We start from the raw sequence: 22,008 nt of genomic DNA on the forward strand, positions 1-22,008 counted from the left end.
AGTGAAATAAGTCAGGCAATGAAAGAAAAATACCACATGATCTCACTCATTTATGGAAAATAAAGAACATTATAACCTGATGAACAAAAAGATTGCTACTGTGGCAGTAAAGCATCGAACAGACTGCCAAATTATAGGGGGGAGGCTGGGAAGTATTGGGGAGTGGGAGGGGGAGAGATCAACAAAGAACCTGTATGCATGCATATAAGCACAACAAATGGACACAAAACACTGGGAGGGGGAAGGATGAGGGCATGCGTCAGGGGGAAGGGAAGGCTGGGAAGATCAATGGAGGGGAAAGGAGATATATGTACTACTATTGTAATACTTTAAACCAGGGGTGTCGAACTCAATCAGAGAAGGGGCCAAAATCTAAAATCCAGCCTAAATCGCGGGCCGAATGGTTTACTGAACAGTCATAAACTGTCATTGTGATGGAAACGCAGCGGAGTGCAGTGATGACAGCGCTGTGCGAGCCACATTGCAAGGCCTGGCGGGACGGATTTGGCCCGCGGGCCTTGTGTTTGACACATGTGCTTTAAACAATAAAAATATAAGTAAATGTATAAAAATAAAATAAAATGTCTGTAAACTGTCAAAAAAAATAGAATAAATATTTTTTAAAAGAAATAGGAGAAACCAAGATGATAAAAACCTGAACTTTTTACCTCACACAACAACTTCAAAACTACAACTAAAAGACAAAATGGACATCATCCAGAACCACAGGAACACTGGCTGAATGGCAATTCTATAACTGAAACTCAGCAGAAGTACCAAGGCGCACTCAGAGAGGGTGGGTAACTGAGTATGCAGCTGGCTTTTTCAAGTGGGAGGGAGACAAAAGTTCCTAATTGCACTGAATTCATATTCCAGGTGAGATTCTGGGAACCCAGATTCATTGGGGAAGAAACTGGACTGTCTGGAAAAAGGCAGAACTCAAGGGCAACTTACTCTCAGAGGTGCTTGCAGTGATTACCACAGACACAGGTGTCTATTAAGGTAGGGCTGACAGGAAACCAATGATGTCTTCTCTTCCCTGAGACTTCGCCTCATCAAAGTTAAGCACAGAGGCTTTTGCAAGTCCTGTCTCATAAGGGTGTCTCCAGCACAGCAGTTCTCCCATTGTAGACACAGTTGATCTTCACAGCCAATTGGCCTGGAAGTCAATTTCTCCAAGTGATACCAATAACAATCAAGTCTTAACTACAACAAGACTGTGCACACAGCCCACAAAGGTGTGCATCAAGAGTGTCCACCTCAGGTAATTGGTAAGGTTGAGCCCTGTAGGACACCTAGCATACAAAGCCACTCTATCAACTCAGGGAAGCAGCCAAAATGCAGAGACAAATAAAGAGATCACAAATGAAAGAAATGGAGGAAAACAAATGACTGGATATAGAGTTCAAAACCACAGTTATAAGGTTTTTCAAGAATTTCCTAAAAAAGGCGAATAAATTTAGTGAGACCCTTGAGGATATGAAAATGACCAACTAGAAATTAAGCATACACTTATTGAAATAAAAAATAAGATCCAACAGTAGACTAGTGGATCACAAGAATTAAGTCAAAGATTTGAAATACAAAGAAGCAAAAAACACCCAACCAGAAAAGAAAAAGAATCCAAAAAGTTGAAGATAGTTTAAGAAGCCTCTGGGACAACTTCAAGCATACCAACATATGAATTATGGGGATGCCAGAAGAAGAGAGAGAAAGACACTGAAAAGCTATTTGAAGAAATAATGACAGAAAACTTACCCTACCTGGTGAAAGAAATAGACTTACAAGTCCAGGAAGCACACAGAATCACAAACAAAAGGAATCCAAAGAGGACCACACCAAGACACATCATAATCAAAATGCCAAGAGCAAAAGGCAAAGAGAATCTTGAAAGCAGCAAGAGAAAAACAGTTAGTTACCTATAAGGGAGTACCCATATAATTGTCAGCTGATTTCTCAACAGAAACTATGCAGGCCAGAAGAGAATGGCAAGAGATATTCAAAGTGATGAACAGCAAGAATCTACAACCTAGATTACTCTACCAAGCAAAGCTATCATACAGAATTGCAGGTCAGATAAAGAGCTTCACAGATAAGAAAAAGCTAAAGAAGTTTTTCAACACCAAACAGTATTATATAAAATGCTGAAAGGTATTTTTTTTTAAGAAGAGGAAGAAAAAGGTAAAGATAAAAAATTATGAATAAATACGTATCTATCAACAGTGAATCTAAAAATCAAGTGAATAAAAAAAATCTGATGAACAGAATAAACTGGTAAATATAATAGAATCAGGGGCATAGAAAGGGAGTGGACTGACAATCCTTGGGGTAAAAGGGATAAGGACGGGGAGGTTGGGGGGGGGGGGGAGGGAGAAGAGATTGGACAAAAATCCTAGGCCTATGGAAGAGGACATTGGGGAGGGGATAAGGACATGGGATGGAGTTGGAACTGGTTGGAGGGGAGCTATGGAAAAAAAAAAAGAGGAACAACTGTAATAATTTGAACAATAAAGATTTATTTTTTTTAATAAAAATAAAGCTTTAAGTCAAAAAAAAAGAGAAAAATTAATGTTATATCACATGGGTCTTGGTTGAAGTCAATCGCTGATCCCTCTAAGGTCATATTCCTCTGCTTTATGCAATCCGAAAGTTCTTCTGTCAAGGAGCTTCTGATTTGAAAGCTCTTGAAGAGCCACATGACAATTGCCATTTCCATGTAAAGATGTAGAGGTTGAGACTGCAGATGTGAAGAGGTTTGGGTGGGAGTGGCGGTGAACAGGGGAAGAGGGTTTTCCAGCCTTGTAGAGGAGATAGAGGAAGGACACAGGCCTCCATCTTACAGCAGAGAACACTCATCAGGACACCAAAGACTAATGGGAAGGAAAAGGCACTATGGAGAAAATGCTAAACCCTCCTTGCATCTCATGTTACTTGACCAATAGAACATCGCACAGCGACAGAACACAAAGCTCTCACTACTACCATCGTGCTCTTGGGGACTATATGGACGTTATGAACGGTAACAAATAATAAATGTATTTGTTCAATGTTACTTGTCTGTGATTATAGAACATAAAATCCTATAACTGTGACTTTTTAAATTTTGTATCTAGCATTGTACTGTGACATTTTAAGTATTATCCAGAATTATACCTAAATATAATAAAGATATGTTGCTTAGCATTATGCCCAGCACAAAGTAAACTGCCCAACATAAAGGTGTTTTTCTACTTTCTGTAGTTATTTTTAATCATTATCATTACTGCAGTTTCCACAAAGCTTTCTTGCTCTCCTGATGTTCTCCTGTTAAATTCCTTGGCGTCTCTTTGGACTTCTTCCCCAATCTCCTATTAAAGGTTCAATTCCAGAGTTCTCAACAAAGAGGGTTCATTAGCACACTCTCAATTTGGGCCTCCTGGGACCTTTCATTTCTTTCCCCAGCTAATTATCTTAAGGTCTCCCTAAATACAAACATTTTAAATATGTTTCAGCCTTCTATAATAAAGAAGCAGAATATATCCCGGCTCAAACAAGTCAGAACAGAGGAAATAAGACTTTGAAGCGAGAATGCTCTTATTATCACTACTATAAGTATGCTTAATTTAAATCAATCACATTTCAAATGATTACTTTTCTGGCCAGGGTACATTTTATTTTTTTATCAAGTTTATTGAGGTTACATTGGTTAATAAAATTATATATGTCAGGTGCATTTTAAATTAATGTGGAAATAAAAAGTAGCAAGTGACAAATAAGCTCATATATGGCAGAATAGTGGAAGTTTTTCTAGTACATTTTCATAAGCTTGTAAGTTTTTGTGAATAATTAGGTCAATAAGTACTGGTGGGAAAGCAAACAAGTTCCATTTTATGCCACCTTTCATTCACATCTGTCTTCTAACTTGTGATTCATCCCACGACATGTATGGGTAATATCTTATACCACTGCCCTGAAGTCAAGTGTAAGTATATTCTCAGCTTATAGTAATATAAATGTTATTTGTCTATGATTGTAGGATATAAAACTTATAACTGTGACTTTTTTATTTAAAATGAACTTATACTTGTTTTATAACCTTCATACAATATAGGCAGGTATAAAGGTATGAAAGTATAAAGTAAAAGGGACAGTTTCCTCATTTAACTTCACTGAAGTAATACTGTTTATTTTTTTTCAGACATATGTGATAATATACATAAAAATATGATCGTATATCATATAAAAGATGTCTATATATATATATATAGATAGATAGATCTTTAATTTATTTCAGAGAGAAAGGGAGAAGGAGAGAGAGCTAGAAAGATCAATGAAGAGAATAATTCATCAGCTGCCTCCTGCATGTCCCCTACTGGGGATCGAGCCAGCAACCCAGACATATGACCTGACCAGGAATCACACCGTGACTTCCTGGTTCATAGATTGATGCTCAACCACTGAGTCACCACAGCTGGGCTGCATACCTATCTTTTTAACAAAATGGGATCATACAATATACCATTATTAACATATTAAGTTTAATTTGAGAGGAAAACACACAAAAGAAAATGAGAGTTAAAAATATGAGGCTGAAAATGAAATAAGAATCCAGGCTTAGAAATATTTATTTGAGAGCCAGCATGAGACAATTACAGGAAAGGATTGTTTCACTCATTTGGAAACTAGAGCAAGCAAGAGCAACTCATGGAAAATGTGTGTTTAGAAGAAAAAAGAATAAGACATGCATCTTTAGAGTTCAAAGAAAGGAGGAAAAATTATGAAGGGCCCATTAGTTAAAACCAGAAATTAAGAAGATATTAGAAGAAAAAAAAACAGGAGAAGACATTAGATTAAAAAGTCAAAGATAATGTAGAGGCAAATATAAATATGCCGAATATTTTTCAATATGCAATCACCATTTAATAAATTTGTAGAGAAATTAAGAAGCAAGTTTGGTCCACCTGTGTCTTAGATTCAGAAGAATGTGTGTTCTTGGACAAATCACTTAAACATTCCCAGACTCAGTTTCACTATCATTACCATTATTATCCTTACAGTATAATTAATCCACATTGTCTCATCTGTAAGGTTGAGATAATGATCATAATCGCTCTTCCCTTGTGTGAGGATGGGAAATCAGCACAACCTGGGAGTCAAGTGTGCAGACCGTGGAATCAGTGGCACTGGGTCAGACTCCACAGTGCACTAGCTGTGGAAGTTGGAACAATTTATCAACTGCTCCAAAACTGGTTTTCCCCGTCTGCATAATGGGAATGGTAATAATACCTCTCTCAAAAGGTTATTATCGGAATAAGAAAAAAGAATGACAAGACTTTGGCACATAGTGAGTTCTCAATCAATGGTAATAACTTATTATAATTGTAACCAAATAAATCAATATACATTAAATGCATTTTGATTTAGAAGATGATAAAATGTTCACTAGTTTCTATTTTCGAGAGTCAGAAAGGGACTAACCTTTGACACAAAAGGGGTAATCAACTCTTTTAAACAGAGTAAGAAAAGATGAGTATAGGACAGAACTGTCTTAAAGAAGAAAGGTAGCGAGGAGGATCATGCCAGAGAAAACTTTACTAATTATCAATAAAATGTAGGTAAGTTATCTGCTGAGAATGATTTTGAGAATTTTAGAAACATGGAGAAGAATAAATAAAAGTGAAATATAATTTAAATTAAATTTTCCAATAGCTATGTAAATTTTAAGAACCCTATTCCTCGCTATAAACAACAAATAATTACTTGAATTCTCTAATTATGGTATAAATAGCCCTCTTGTCATTTATATCCTTTATTAGAAATTCCCAGCCCTCACAGGTTTGGCTCAGTAGATAGAGTGTCGGCCTGTAGACTAAAAGGTCTCATGTTCGATTTTGATCAAGGGCACATGCTGGGTTGAAGGCTCAAATCCCAGTAGGGGGCGTGCAGGAGGCAGCCTATCAATGATTCTCTCTCATCATTGATGTTTCTCTCTCTCTCTCCCTTCCTCTCTGAAATCACTAAAAATATATGTTAAATAAAAAAAGAAACTCCCAAATAATACTTGCAACTGTTTAAAAAAAAAGTTTTTATTGAATTTGTTGGGGTGACTTTTACTAATAAAACATAAAGGTTTCAAGTATGCAACTCGATAGCACATCATCTGCATACTGTATCGTGTGCTAACCACCCCAAGTATCACCACCATTATCCTCCCTTTGCCCTCTTCCACCTCCCTCCACATCCTTTCCCCATGGCAATCACCATACTATTGTCGATGTCTATGTGATTTTTTTTCTTCTTAATACTGTCACCTTTTTCACCCTCCTCACCTCTGACAGCTGTCAGTTTGTTCTCATTATTCGTAAGTCTGTTTTCTATTTTGTTAGTTTATTGTGTTCGATATATTCCACATGTAAGTAAAATCATGCAGTCTGACTGGCTTATTCCACTTTACATAATATTCTTCAGGTCCATCCCAAAAGGTAACAGTCCCTTCTTTTTTACAGCCACACAGCATTCCATGGGGTAGATGTATCACAGCCTTTTTTATCCATTTATCTATTGATGGGCACTTAGGCTACTTCCAAATCTTGGCTATGGTAAATAATGCTGCAAGGAACAAAGGGGTGCATATATTCTTTTGAATTAGTGTTTTGGGTTTCTTCAGATAAATTCCAAGAAGTAGAATCACTAGGTCATAAGGCAGTTCCATTTTTAATTTTTTGAGGAAAATCCATACTGGTTTCCACGTAGCTGCACCAATCTGCACTCCCACCAACAGTGCACAAGGGTTCCCCTTGCTCCACATCCTTGCCAACACTTGTTTGTTGATTTATTAGTTATAGCCATTCTGACAGCTATGAGGTAAAATCTCACTGTGATTTTAATTTGCATTTATCTGATGATTAGTGACCTTGAGCATCCTTTCATATGTCTAATGCCATCTGCATGTCCTCTTTCAAGAAGTGTCCATTCAAGTCCTTTGCCGATTTTTTCATTGGGTTGTTTGTTTTCTTGGTGTACAGTTATGTAAGTTCTTTATAAATTTTGGAAATTAACCCTTTATCAGATGTGTCCTTGATGAATATGTACTCTTATTCAGTGGGTTGTCTTTCATTTTGCTGATAGTTTTCTTTGCTGTGCAAAAGCATTTTAGTTTAATGTAGTCTCATTTGTTTAATTTTTATTTTATTTCCCTTTCCCCATGAATTATATTTAAAAATATTGCTATAAGAAATGCCCAATATTTTAAGGTTTCATGATTTACATTTAAGTCTTTAAACCTCTTTTGAGTTTTTTCTTGTGTATGGTATAAGTTGGTGATCTAGGTTCTTTTTTCTTTATTTTTTTTTTTTGCATGTATCTGTCCAATTTTGCCAACATCATTTACTGTTGTTGCTTCCTATTATATGTTCTTGGCTCATTTGTCAAAAAAATAATTTAATACCCTTATTTCTTTATTTATTTATGTTTTGTTAATCACCGCCAGAAAATATTTTTCTATTGATTTTTTAGGGAGATTGGAAGAAAGAGGGAAAGACAGAGAGAAACATCATGTAAGAGAAACACATTGATTGGTTGCACAACACCACCCAGGCTGGGTCAGGGAGGAGCCTGCAACTGAGGTATGGGCCCTTGAACAGAATTAAATCTTGGACCTTTTGGTCCATAGGCCAACACTCTGTTCACTGAGTCATATCAGCCAAGGCTCCTTTGTCAAATATTAATTGGCCATAAAGGTGTGGCTTTAGCTCTCTATTCTGTCCCATTGATTTACATGCCTGTTTTTATGCCAGTATGCTGTTTTTATGCTGTTTTGATTACAGTGGCCTTGTAGAATAGTTGGATGTCAGATAACATGATTTCTCCAACCTGTTCTGCATAACTCAAGATTGCTGAGGCTCTGCCGGGTCCTTTGTGGGTCCATATAAATTTTTGGAATATTTGTTCAAGTTCTGTGAGATATGCCATTGTTAGTTTAATTGAATTAAGAGAATTGCATTGAATTAATAGATTGTTTTGGGTAATATATGCATTTTTATCATGTTAATTATTCTTATCTATGAACACAGAATATGCTTTCACTCATTTGCATCTTCCTCAATTTCTTTCTTTAGTATCCTATAATTTTCAGAATATAAATATTTTACCTCTCCAGTTAAATTTATCCCTAGATACGTTATTATTGTTTTGCAGTTGTAAATGGGATTGTTTTCTTAGTTTCTCTCTTTGATAGTTCATTACTGGTATATAAAAATGCCCCAATTTCTGAATATTAACTTTATTTAACATTTGAATTTTAATTTTCTTTCCTGATACTTTACTGAATTCATTAGTCAATTCTAGTTGTTTTTCGCAGAGTCTTTCAGGTTTTCTATATACAGTATCATGTCATTTGCCAACTGAAACCTGAGGGAAAGCAGACACTGACTGCAAAGATTTAGAGACTGATATTAGTCACAATGGTCCACAAATTCTAAAAATCTAAGGGAATTTGGGGATCTCTTTGGAGACACAGTTATAATAGTATTGCTTATTCCCTCCTAAAGGCCCCTCAACTATGAGCTAGCATAGTTCACTTTTCTTCTGACACTAAGACCAAGAGAGTGATGGAAATGAGACACCACTGCCAAATTAGCAGAAAAAGATTTTTTTTAAAAATCGGTGTTCAAAGAGACACTAAATGGAGAAAATGATAACTTAGGCATTGGGTTATAAGACATGCTAGGAAAGTACATGAAGAGCCTGAAACGGAGCCATGGAGAAAAATCCTCCTAAGTGGGAATTTAACAAAAATTCTGGTGAAGCCGAAACCTGTTTGGCTCAGTGGATAGAGCATTGGACTGGGGACTGAAAGGTCCCGGGTTCGATTCCCGTCAAGGGCATGTATCTTGGTTGTGGGCACATCCCCAGTAGGGGGTGTGCAAGAGGCAGCTGATCGATGATTCTCTCTCATCGATGATTCTAACTCTCTATCCCTCTCTCTTCCTCACTGTAAAAAATCAATAAAAATATATTTTAAAAAAGAAATCTGGTGAAGAGGCAGCCTCTATTCAATAGAAAATCTTATTTGAGTCAAGTTGGCGGGAGTAAGGGGGGCTGTAGGGGAGGGTTCTGAATCAATTCAACAAAAACAACCTTAGCTTCTCCTGAGTGCTCCTGAGCTCTTCTTCTAAACACAACTTTGTTTCTTTGAACCTTCCTAGGCTGTAAACGTTAACGATGAAAAACCAAACCTTTCTGACAGAATTCATTCTTCTGGGACTAACAGACATCCCAGAAATTCAACTTGTCATCTTTATACTTCTCCTCCTGACCTACATATTTAGTATTATTGGAAACCTGACCATCATCACCCTCACACTACTGGACTCACACCTCCAGACTCCCATGTATTTCTTCCTCCGGAATTTCTCCTTTTTAGAAATTTCCTTCACAACCACTTTCACTCCTAGGCTCCTGTTCAGCATCTTAACTGGGAAGAAGAGCATCAGCTTTGCCGGTTGCCTCACTCAGTATTTCTTTGCCATACTCTTCGGAGCCACAGAGTTTTACTTTCTGACTGCCATGGCTTATGACCGCTATGTGGCCATATGTAAACCCCTGCATTACACAATCATCATGAGCAGGAGGGTTTGCACCCAGCTGGTTCTCTGCTCCTGGCTAGGTGGTTTCCTGATCATCATATCCCCAATCATCTGGACCAGTCAGCTAAATTTCTGTGCCTCCAACATATTGAATCATTATCATTGTGACTATGGGCCCCTCATAGAGATATCATGCTCAGACACAAGACTCCTGGAGATAGTTGACTTTATCTTAGCATTTGTGACTGTGGTGGTCACTCTGGTGCTGGTGAGTATCTCCTATACAAACATCATCTGGACCATTCTGAAGATCCCCTCTGCTCAGCAAAGGAAAAAGGCCTTTTCCACCTGTTCTTCCCACATGATTGTCATCTCCCTCTCTTATGGCAGCTGCATCTTCATGTACATAAAACCCTCAGCAAAAGAGGGAGTTGCCTTCAATAAGGGAGTCGCTCTGCTCAATACCTCAGTAGCCCCTTTGTTGAACCCATTCATTTACACTTTAAGAAATAAACAAGTAAAACAAGCTTTCAAGGATGTGACCAGAAAGATTATGATGGTTTAATGAACATAAAGACCACTGCTGGAGGCTAAAGCAAACAGCAATTAGCATAAATAAAAGTGTATAAGCAACACTGGAAGGCCAATGGATTTTGATATTCAGCAGGGCTGAATATCAGCAGGACTGCTCTGCTCTAATTGCAATGGCTCAAGGAAATTTCCTGCCCAGATACTTTACATTGTATACCAAACTTTACCTTTGATCTGCCTATATGCATTGCTAAAGGGCAAATGTGTACTCAAGGTGAATAAAAAGCAGACAAGACTGTTCCTGGGTGCCTCTTCAAGAAAAAGACTCCACCTGGCCCCCACCCCTTAATAATACATATTTTTGTCTAGCATTTTCATTTGGGCATCAATCCCTCCTTCAGATCCTGAACCCTGCCATGTAGATTATGGCATACCTCAAACTCAAAGAAAAATCTGAACACATTTATGAAGTTCCTCTCCATGAAAACACAGGAGAACTCTAGCACCCATCTTATTAAAGCAATATCTAAGATGAATTTATTATGAAAAGATATCAAAGTTATCTTTCATACTTGACAATGGAGAAATCTCCCACATACACACACACACACACACACACCACAAAAAAAAATAGCTTAAATATTTCTTTCTAGATCTGAGCACTTTCGGAGCCAGACAGTCACCATGAAGTTCAACCCCTTCGTGACCTCAGACCGCAGCAAAAACCACAAATTGCACAATTGCCCCAAGATCACATCCTCTCTGCTCTCCAAGGAGCTGCGGCAGAAGTACAATATAATGTCAAATGCCCATCCACATGGATTACACAGTCCAGGTGGTTCGAAGACACTAGAAAGGTCAGCAAATCAACAAGGCAGTGCAGGTGTACAGGAAGAGACATGTCATCTACATGGAGCAGCATGAGAATGCACACCTGTCCACATGGGCATTCACCCCAGCAAGATGTTATAGCCACGTTAAAACTGGACAAAGATTGGGAAAAAATTATTGAGCAAAGCCAAATCTTGACAAGATGGAAAAGAGAAAGGCGAATATAAGGAAGAACTTACTGAGAATATGCAGGAATAAATGTAGCCTGTTGGGCAACCATGGTTTAGCTGTATGTTTTGAGCCTGGTGTGTATTCCTTTAAAATTGTTCCAGATGTCTCTGGAATATTTTGTTTCCTTCCTGGTTTGTTATTGATATGTGGCTTTGTATATCTATTCTGCTGTTTGGATTAATTTTATGAATAAAAATTGGAAATGTTTCTTAAAAAACAAATATTTCTTTCTAGCAAATAGATTTTTGAACCAGACATTTTTAAAATTTGTAAAAATGTGAAACAATACCAATCTTCTCATTATTTTTTGAGATTATAATTATGTTAAATAAAAATATATTATTTGTGTTTTAGGATATGTTTGTTATAATCTAGTAATTACATCTTGCAATAAAGCTCTACGCTTGCAGTAAAGGCCATCCGTTCTCAAGTTTGATATTTCTTTCTCATCCTTTTTGCTCTGAAAATTCTAAAAATCTCTTCTTTAGACACTTCTTACAAAAACTATCTCTGGTTGTAGGGTTGATATTTCTGGCTCTAACTCTCCTTCAGTCATGAAGTTGAAATGAAAACTATTACCAGGGTATCCCTAACAGAGTGAATATTCAACCTCTTCTTAAGGGAAGATTCAGAAGAATAGGAATCTTGAGTTATGTTACCAAAACCTATACGGCTCCTTGAGGGTGCCTGAGCTGAAGGGGACATATTTTGTAGATGAACCTTAGGAGGCTGAGAGTGAAAGTGCTAACTAAGGATACCTTAGAAAACAGCATCCAAATATTTTAAGAAATTTTAAAGCAAGTTACCTAATTTTTTAGAGGCAGCAGCTTTTGTTTTTGTTATTTTCCAGATAAACTAAGTGAACGCAAATTCCAGTAGATTATCTCTGTAACCGATTCCCAAGGTCAGTTCTTCGCAAAGCACCCGTTGGTGCTTCTTTAGACCAATGATTTTCAATCTTTTTCAACTGATGACACACATAAACTAATTATAAAAATCCTGCAGCATACCAAAATATATATTTTTGCCCATCTGACAAAAGAAAAATAGGTATACTTTTGATTCATTAATACCAGACAGCTATTGTTGTATTGTCTGTTGTCATCATTTTTATTTGATAGTCTAAGAGAAAATAGGTCAATGTCGCTGACTAAATAGTCACGTCTTGCATATTTTAAAAAACTTTGTGGCACACTGGTTGAAAATCACTGCTTTAGACCAAAAGCTAAAGAACAAGCAGTTCAGAATATTGAGCCTCTTTCTCCAAAGGCTCCTGACTCCTGTTTCTGCATGGTTTTTAATTAAATACCTTAAAGATTTGGGCATGGAAACAGGATGGAAAGATACACACCCTGGCATGGCCCAGCTCTGTTGTCTGCCTTGGATCTGAGCAGTCCTGTGGATGTGCCCTTCAACTGCCTAGAAGCCCAGCAATCATTCTACAAATATATTTGCCTGTCTACATTGTTCTCGGTGCTGAAGCTATTATGGAGCCTTTTTCCTTCTCTTCACATTGCTGGCTGCAGAAGGAAAAAAAAAAAAGAATTGGTTTTTAGAGGGTAGTTAAAATGGGGAGGACATAGAAACCCATATGATCATAAGGTGTCTACATTTTATTTGAAGTGGTAAAATCTTGATTCTAAGTGGACTGGGGAAAGTTAAGCGTGTATTGTATTGTAATTCCAACATAATTAACTTTAAAAATTAAACAAAGATATAATCAAAATCACAAGCTATACTAATAAAAGGGTAATATGCTAATTAGACTGGGAGACCTTACAGACCTCCTTCCAGACAAAGCCGTGGCTAAGAGGGCCCATCGCAAAGCCCCAGCCAGGTGGGCAGGCCTCCCTCTGCGCAGCATTGATCACAGAGCCCTGGTGGGCGGGCCTCCGTGTGGGCAGGGATCGATGGTGAGCACAGGCTCTGTCGTTGATCCCAGAGCCCCAGCCGGGTGGCCAGGGCCTCCTTCTGCGCATCAATGATCAAAGAGTCGGCAGCAGGGGAGACAGTTGGAGATGAGCAGTCTGGCAGGGGCCAACTGGGGGTGCAGAGGCCATCAGGGTGGGGCAGTTGGCGATGAGCAGGCTGGCAGGAGGATAGTTGGGGGTGAGCAGACTGGCATGCAGAGTGGTTAGGGGTGATCAGGCAGGCAGGCAGGTGAGCAGTTAGGAACCAGCGGTCCCAGATTGTGAGATGGATGTCCAACTGCCGATTTAGGCCCGATCCCACACAGAACAGGTCTAAACCAGTCGTCAAACATCCCCCAAGGGGTCCCAGATAGGAGAGGGTGCAGGCTGGGCTGAGGGACACCCACCAGTGCACTAATTTTGTGCACCAGGCCTCTAGTAAATAAACAAATGAGTTTAAATGAAATACTAAAAAAAAAAAAAAAATCAAGTAACCCAAAAGTAGGCATGAAAAGGGACTAAAATAGAGGAAATAAACTTAATAAATAATAAGTGATGAGCATAAACCCAAGCATATCAATAATTGTACTGAGGCAAGATAGTAAGCTAGGAATATTCCTTGGAAAGTGGAATTGGGAAACTGAGACGGAGAGCTGAACAAACTGGCCCAGCAATTTACAGCAGATACAGAAGGTCAGTTCCCTAGAGATAACATGTAGGCCTCAGGTGTATTTCAGCTTCAGGCCCAGAAAAGCAGAAAAGGTAGGTGAAGCCAGGACCAGCTGCAATGACTAACAGTGCTGACCAATCCGTGGATACCACAACCCTGAGAGGGCACACCTGGAAAAATCGATGAGTATTGTACTGAGATCTCCCTAAAGCCCTCCCCTAAAATCCCAGCCTTTAAAAGCCCCCATCCCGAGCTCTCCCTTTCCGGACCATGCCTACACCTTTCCCTTCCGTTTCCCTTTTCCTTCCCCCACCAGTGAGCATCTCCTAAATTCTAAGGGTCCCCGTGAGATTTGCAACCAGGGGAGCAATGGGTAGCAGCAACTCAGCCCAGACTAACCCCCTGAACCTCTCTGACTTCTCAGTGAGCCGAAGCAGCCCTGCCTACGCTCATTTCTTTCCTGTAACATTTCTAGAGAGGTAAACATTTCCAGGAAAGCACAGACCTTATCTTCCCTAACCAAGAACACTTGAGAGTAGATGGTTTACACTTCTCCTCCCTACCCAGAGAATAAATAGTTTAAATCATCCTGGTCAAAGAAATAGAAAAGAAACCAAATTAATGGCATTTGTGCCAGCCAAACCCAAGAACGGATATGAAGTCTGGGGAATAACTAACAACAACAATTAGAGTCAAACAAATCCAAGATAAAGGCAAAGCTAACCAAAAATGATCCTGGTCCCGCTATGCCTCATTTTGATACATCAGCATATTAAAGAACACACCTGGAAAGCTGATGAATATTCTGCTAAAGAAAAAAAAAAAAAAAAAAAAAAAACCCTCCCTGAGACCTCTCCTAAGATTCCTGCCCCAAAAGAGAGGTAAAAAAACTCAAGACAATAGACGCAGGCAGGTTCTCTCTGGAGCACGGCCATGATGCCTTTTTTGTTCCTCGGGCATGAACTAAACTCTAAGGATCCCCATGAGACTTGCAATCAAAGGAGCATCAAGCAGCAGCAGCTCATCCCCAGCTTGCCCCCTGAACCTGTCTCCAACACCCCTTTTCTCTGACTTTTTCATGAGCTAACAGCAGCCGGCCTTGTCTCACTCCCGTCACTGTGACTTTTACTTCTCAGTGAGTTAACAGGAGCCCTGCCTTAGCTCACTTCCTTCCTGTAATACTTCTAGAGAGCCAAAGCAGCCCTGCCAGGGCTCTCTCCTGTCGCTTCTTCTATCTCAATCCCTTCCTTTGTTTCAGTACCCCCAGGTTTAATAAATGGACTCTCAAAGTCACCTGGACTCATGAAATCTTTCCACGTACTGCAAGCCAACACGAGGCAGATCTGCTCTGGGCCTGATCCCTTTCCAGTGAGTGACAAGAAGACCTTCTAAATGTTTATGCACTTAACAACACAGTTACAAAATATATAAGTAAATTATAAATTATAGACGTTTAGGCCTGAAACCTATATAATTGTATTAACCGATGCCACTGCAACAACTTCAATTAAAAAAAAGAAAAAATTGCATATAAGTAAAAACTTGAGTAACGGAAAGAAGAAACAGAAAATCCACAATTATAATTGATGACTTTAATGTATCTCTCTCTCAATAACAAATATCATTCGTAGTCAGAAAATAAGCAAGGATATAGACCTGAACAACACCATCAATCAGCTGGATATACTGATATTTATTGAACACTCCACCTAAAAACAGAAGATCACACAGTCTTTTCATATGCACATGAAATATTTAACAAAATAGACCAGAGCCTGGATTATAAAACAAACCTTAGCAGATTTAAAAGAATTGAAATAATATAAAATATATTTATCCCTAGCTGATTCGGCTCAGTGGATAGAACATCCGCCTGCGGACTGCAGGATCCCAGGTTTGATTCCAGTCAAGGGCACATGCCTGTGTTGTGGGCTCAATCCCCAGTAGGGAGTGTGCAGGAGGCAGCCCATCAGTGATTCTCTCTCATCATTGATTTTTTTCTCTCTCTCTCCCTCCCCTTTCTGCTCTGAAATCAATAAAAATGTATTTTAAAATAAATGAATTGCTCTCCAGCGGTAGCTTCCCAGGCTCTGGGCTCTGCGCCGGAGCATGGTGCAGGAGCAGCTGCCGCCACCGGGCGGCGCCAACGAGAAGGCGCAGACGTGCGGGCAGCTCCGCGGCCCCCCACCCCTCGCCCCCGCCCCTGGCCGCCTCCAGACCCGGCTCCGCCACCGCCCTGCGGGCATCCACATCCTGCGGGGAGGCCGCGCGGCCGGAGCGCAACCCTGACCCGAGTGCCACCGTCTCCCCGAAAGCGGCAGCCGCCGCAGCTCCAATGGTCTCTGCATCATCACCCTCCTCGTCTTCCCAGTCTCCTCCCAAGGACCCCCATGAGTTTTCCATGGTTCCCCCCAGTTTCTCCCTCATCTCCACCTGCCTTCCTGCCCTTTGCCTGGGTCCTCCAAGCCCCTGGCCAACGGGTGCGTCCCTCCCCAGCTCCAGGAGGCAGCTGGGCGGGGGGGGGGGTGGGGGGGGGCAGGCAGATCTTGGACTCGTGAAGAGGGACCTCCCTGCCCTGTGCAGTCAGCCCTCCTGGCAACTATGAAGATCTCACTCTGCTCTCTCCCCTCCCGACCCTCCCTCCTCCCCATTTTCCAACCAGGATTTGCCCAGGGGCACATGCATTTGCCCGCTTTGAGTACAGATACTCCCCCACCTCGTCTTCCGCCCAGGACTCCCTCCCCACTTATTCCACTCCAATCGTGTATTTCCTTCTGCCTCTCTCAGAGCTGGTGGAACCCGAACAGCTGCTTCCCTCCCCCTCCGCCCTCCGCCCTCCGCCCTCGAGGAGGGAGAGAGGGGCTGTAGTGAGGCACAATGTAAGTTATTAGGCATTTTGGGTTGGATGTCTTTTGTAATAAACTACTTTTGTAACTTAAAATAAATAAATAAATAAATAAATAAATAAATAAATAAATAAATAGGACTGGGGTGGCAGCAAAGAGTTGTCTTTAGGCTTTCTCAGAGGAAACAAAAGGAAGGAATAAAAGAACAGAGGAAGGAAAGAAAGAAGGAGGGAGAGAGGAAAGTCCCTGATGCTCAATAATGATTTAAAGATTCTGAAAGAGGTGACCTTTCTGAGCAGGGAAGAGCCCCCAGGAGCGGCTGCTCTGCTTCCCCGAATCCACAGGGAAGCAGCAGCGGGCAGAGGAGGAATGGACTTGAGGAGAAATGTTCCTCTGCTCCATCTAACGTCTGATGCTCCCCTCTGCCCAGGCTGCACGTTTCTGGAAAAGGCCTCGGGTCTACCATGGCCCATCAGAGCACAGTGACCGAGTTCTCCCTCCCAGGCCTCGCAGGCTCCAACAAGCCCCCGGGGCAGCCTTCCTGCTCCTGCTGATCGCCTGCCTCTGGATTATTTATCTCTGGAAACCTGGTCATCATCGTCTGGGCCTCGCTGGAAAACCCGCCTGCACACGCCTATGTACTACTTCCTCCAGCATCTGTCCTGCTTAGAAATTAGGTTCCTGACTGTCACCGTGCCCAAGGTGCTGCTCGACAAAGCTACAAAACCCTCAGCTTAGCTGGCTGCATCGCCCAGGACTTTTTCCACATCTTCCTGGAGGCCACAGGGTTCTTTTTCCTTACGATTGCTGGAAGGGCATGTAATAGGAATGAAACCACAGGTGTTCGAATGGTTATTCACCTTACTCACCATTTTCTCACAGACCCTGGGGCACTGGAGGATCTGTTGCAAGAAGAAAAACAGGGCTGTGACAGACAAGACCCCCTGGAGCCCAGATGGATCCATTACTCAGAAAAGAAAATACTTTTTGAGAGCAGACCCAAGGACAGGACACTCTTTGACTTGTCCTGACCCCCTCCAGGAGTTTTCCTCGGGAATGCTGACCATTGTCTGGTCCAAGGAACGGGCTGAGCTGTTTGTAGCCTCATAGATTAGCCAACTTGGTATCGGACTTCAAGATCCTGGAAGAACACACACTGACCACATACCGTACCATCTTTATCCTAGCTCCCTTCCCCCCTGCACTGAGCCCTTCTTCCTTATCCCAACATAGTCAGCTGGCTAGTAGGATGTGAGAGCTTGTGTGGAGGTTCTAGCGGGGGAGCACAGCTACTCCTATACCCTTGACCGAAGACCGGTCCTTTCCTCTGGGGGGAAAGTCGAATTCTTTGACCCAGCACACAGGTCCGGGAGGGACATTGGTGAGGGAGGAGGGGGACACCCGCCTAGCCAGCCAGATCAGCCGAATCAACCCTGGCGATCAATGGGGTGATAGATGTCGCAGCCAGATCGCCCTAATGACTTGGATAGTAGGATCTGAGCAGAATTTTCAGGATGACCTCCATAGTTATCTTCCCATCCTGCCAGCATTATTGGAATAAAAATTCATACTTGATTCCACCCTGTCTCGGTCTAATTTGGCTCAAGTGGTGACAGGCAGCCTCAGACCCATGTTGTGTCTGGTATCACTTACAGCCATGGCCTGTGATGGGTACATTGCCCAGCACCAGCCCCTGCACTTCCCTGAGGAGCAGCAGAGTCTGCACCTGACTCATCCTCGCCTGCTGGCTGGCAGTGTCCTCCACCACTGTGTCTGTCATCTTGGCCAGTCAGCTTCCATTCTGTGGCCCCCACATCAACCACTTCCTCTGTGAGCACCCGCCTCCAAGGGAAGTGGTCTGCAGTGGGCCAAAGGTGCTGGATTTTACCCTGGCCTTGGGGGCACCGCCCAGCACTTGGGTGCCGATCACCCTGTCCTATATCCAGACAGTCCAAACAATAGTCAGGATCCCTTCTGTCCAGCACAGGAAGAAGGCTGTCTCCACCTGTTCCTCCCATGTCCTATGCTATGGCAGCTGCTGCTTCATACATGGCAAGCCCTCTCCAGGCAAGGGAGTGATCTCAACAAAGAAGTGTCTCTACTCAACATGATTATTGTCCCTTTTTTTAATTTAATAAATCTTTATTGTTCAGGTTATTACAATTGTTCTTCTTTTTTCCCTCCATAGCTCCCCTCCATCAGGCTCCTACCCCACCCTCTGCCCTTTCCCCACCCCACACTGTCCTCATCCATAGGTGTACGATTTTTGTTCAGTCTCTTCCCGCACCCCCCACATCCCTTTCCCCCGAGAATAGTCAGTCCACTCCCTTTCTATACCTGATTCTATTATATTCACCCGTTAATACTATTCATCAGGTTTTTTTATTCCCTTGGTTTTTAGATTCACTTGTTGATAGTTACGTATTTGTTCAACCATGCCCAGCTGTGGGCTTCCATCTGTCCTGGCTTGAGCCTGCATGCATTTTTCTCACCAAAGCCAATGGGTAGCTGGCCAGCTGCCCACAGGTGCTGGACAAGGTGCCACACCCCAGCAACACTGCCACTCCGGGGTTCACCGTGTCCTCAGAAAAAAATGATCCAGCCAATGGGACTTCAAGAGCTCATACACAGTAAGGTATGCTGCCTAGTAAATTGGGAATATAACCTTTGAAGGAAGCTCCCATTACCCTCGTGTTTCAAAATCTTCTTGGCACAATGCAACAGGCTGCAGTGCTGTCCAATTCTGCCCATGTCCCGGCTGGTGTTCAGAACCTCCATCTGATGAATAAACGTCTGTGCAGTTGCTTCAGCCATGAAACCAGAAACAAATCTCTTAAAGGTCCCTATTTGTTGTCCTTCCCCAGTAAGCATCTTACGGTTCTGTTCAGACGCTAAGAACTTGACAGCCGTCTCCGGGGCAATTTTAAGAACATTTATGCCATTTTCCTCTCCAAAGGGAGCAGATACTTCCTTCTTTCACCATTTGCCAGAAGCCACCAGATGTTCATGGTGTCTGGTTTTGATCTGTGGACCTATTATACATCGTGACTTTGAGACGGCCCAAGGCACAGGGCCTGTGCGGAATTCGATACCAGCAATGCCTCCCGCCAGACGCTGCCTCCACCCTGTCCTGACTTTTTTTTCATCTTCCATGAATTCACCCGGGATAGTTCAACTAGCTCCTCTGTCAGTACTGGTGGAACGTTTCCAGAAACGGATAATGCCCTCGATATCTGTAACAGGATTAAGTAAGAAGTAGTCCCTCCATTCATCCCAGTCCACGGTCATGGTTCCATCACTATCAATGCTTTGAAGAATCAACTCCACTGGTTTTTCAGAAATAGTTTTCCATACCATCTGGAGAGACTGGGCAATTCCAGAAGCCGCGATGTTTCCATCATTGTTTTTCCAAGCTCTTAAAGGCTAATTTCTTTCTTTCTTTTTTTCATGGTCTTTAAGGTACTTCATAAATTTTTCAAAATCCAGCTTTCCATCTTTGTCAGTATCACCAGCAGTAAAAGTTCTCTCCATGGCATCCTGGCTCAGGGGATGCCCAGGTTCCAGAGCCCCTCCCCTCCTGCAGCTCGCCGTGGCCACCACGCCGTCCCGTTGCGCTCCACCTGCCGGAACAGGGCCTCAGCAGCCCGCGTCCTGGGATGCAGCCGGGGCAGCATCCGGCCCGCAGCCAGCGAAGCGTGGTCCTTTATCATGAACTTCCGCAGTTTTAATATATTGCGCCTTAGAGAAGGTCTTTTGGATTGAGTTAATTAGTTGTTCTCTTTGCTTCTTGGATTTGAGGATCCAGGTGTCTCCATGGGTTTGTAAAGTTCTCGTCAATTATTTGTTCAAATTGGTTCTCTGTTCCCTTCTCCCTCTCTTCTTCCGGTAAAACTATTATTCTTATATTGCTTTTTCTGGTGGAGTCAGGTAGTTCTCATAGAGTTTTTCCCTTTTTTTTTTTTTTTACTCTCAAATCTCTGTTTTCTTCCATCTTTATCATTTCTAGATTTCTATCTTCACTATCGCTAGCTCTTTCCTCCATCTGGTCAGCTCTATGTCCTAAGTTCATTAGTTAGTGCTTCATCTCTTTTATTGAGTTCTTCAGCTCCAGGTTTTCTATTTAGTCCTCTTTTAAACATGTGGTCTCTTTAATAAAGTGGCCTTTTTGTTTGTTCATTTTATTTCTGAGTCCTTTAAGCTGCCTATCTGAGTTTTCTTATGTTTCATTGCATTTTTTCAGAACTGCAATCTTGAATTTTCTGTCATTTAAATCATGCATTTTGTGTCTTTACGTTTATTTTCTGGAGATTTTCTTTCTGAGTTGCCTTGTTACCTTGGTTATTCATGGGATCTGATGGATTGTTTCTCTGCCTGGGCATTTACGGGAATGAAGTCTGCTTTTCTTATTGTTGACAGTATGTACCTCTATGTTCACAGCAGCATTATTTACAATAGCGAAGCCCAAGTACCCATCATTAGATGGGTGGATGAAATCTGCTTTAAGAGTGTGTATCACTTCTGTTTAGCAGGTTGGTAAGAAGAGATTTTCCAGTAGGTGGCGCTGAAGCACACGTTTTTCGTTTCTCTTCACCGCTCTGGTCTCTGGAATCCCTGAGGGGTGTGGAAATGCCCTGTATTCCCTGGGGAGGTGGGCATCCTCAGTAACCAGGTCACCGTGGTCTCAGGGCACCACCCAGTGGGGGAATACGGTGGGCACTGGGGTTCGGGGCCTGTGAAATCCCAGGGCTGCCCCCTAGATGCTGCCAGCAGAACAGCCTGAGGTGTCCCAGGTGCCCCCGCTGAGCTCTGCCGTGATGGCTGGGGGAAGGGTGGGCTGGGAGAGGCTGGTTCATGCATTTGTGGTTTTGTTCCCCTCCAGTAATGGTAACTGCCAGATCCCAGCTGCCGGTGACTCTGGGCTCTGAATCTCCACCCCTGTCACTGGGACTCGCCACCGCGTGTGCCTGCCACTCAGAGAGGAATTGTCTGCCTCCCCAGTTCTCAGGGCTGCTGAGAGAGTGCTCTGTAACTCGATACTTAACTGCTAGGCTTCTCCTGGGCCTGCTGCTAGCTAGCTCTGGGAGTGCATGGGATGGAGCCATGGGGCCAGGCTCTGCAGCTTTGTCTGCCTGGCAGTCCACTTCTGCCCTGGTCACTGGGTTCAGCTACAGTATATGTTGACCACTCGGGCAGCAATGTCTGTTCTTCCTCTGCTCCTGGGGGCTGCAGAGTGCGCACGCTGTGGCCTGATTCGGCCCTCTGCTCCCGCAACCCACTGAGGCTCCAGCTTTCTGCTCTGCTCTCCCCTCTTACTGCCTCTCTCATTTGCTCCAACTCACCCACCTTCAGATGTCTCAATGCAGAGACCTCTAAGACATGCCTGTGTGCTGAGCAGGGAATCCTTTGTTGAATTGTCGTTGTCT

At 42.3% G+C, this 22,008-nt stretch overlaps 1 protein-coding gene and 1 pseudogene across 1 annotated transcript; one reads left to right on the forward strand and one right to left on the reverse strand.

Moving 5' to 3' along the window:
• Positions 1-9,201: 9,201 nt before the first annotated feature.
• Positions 9,202-10,131, forward strand: LOC118729329 (olfactory receptor 6C4-like). The gene has a single exon (XM_036456782.1). It carries the CDS (start codon positions 9,202-9,204, stop codon positions 10,129-10,131), a length of 930 nt encoding a protein of 309 aa, XP_036312675.1.
• Positions 10,132-17,319: 7,188 nt separating this feature from the next.
• LOC123653142 lies at positions 17,320-20,964 on the reverse strand (annotated as a pseudogene).
• Positions 20,965-22,008: the final 1,044 nt, after the last annotated feature.

Source organism: Pipistrellus kuhlii, unplaced genomic scaffold, assembly GCF_014108245.1.
Source record: "Pipistrellus kuhlii isolate mPipKuh1 unplaced genomic scaffold, mPipKuh1.p scaffold_m20_p_3, whole genome shotgun sequence".
NCBI lineage: Eukaryota > Metazoa > Chordata > Mammalia > Chiroptera > Vespertilionidae > Pipistrellus > Pipistrellus kuhlii.

What these genes read in the sequence shown, in the direction of transcription:
- LOC118729329 (XM_036456782.1), top strand. Translation starts at nt 9,202, where the DNA reads ATGAAAAACCAAACCTTTCTGACAGAATTCATTCTTCTGGGACTAACA.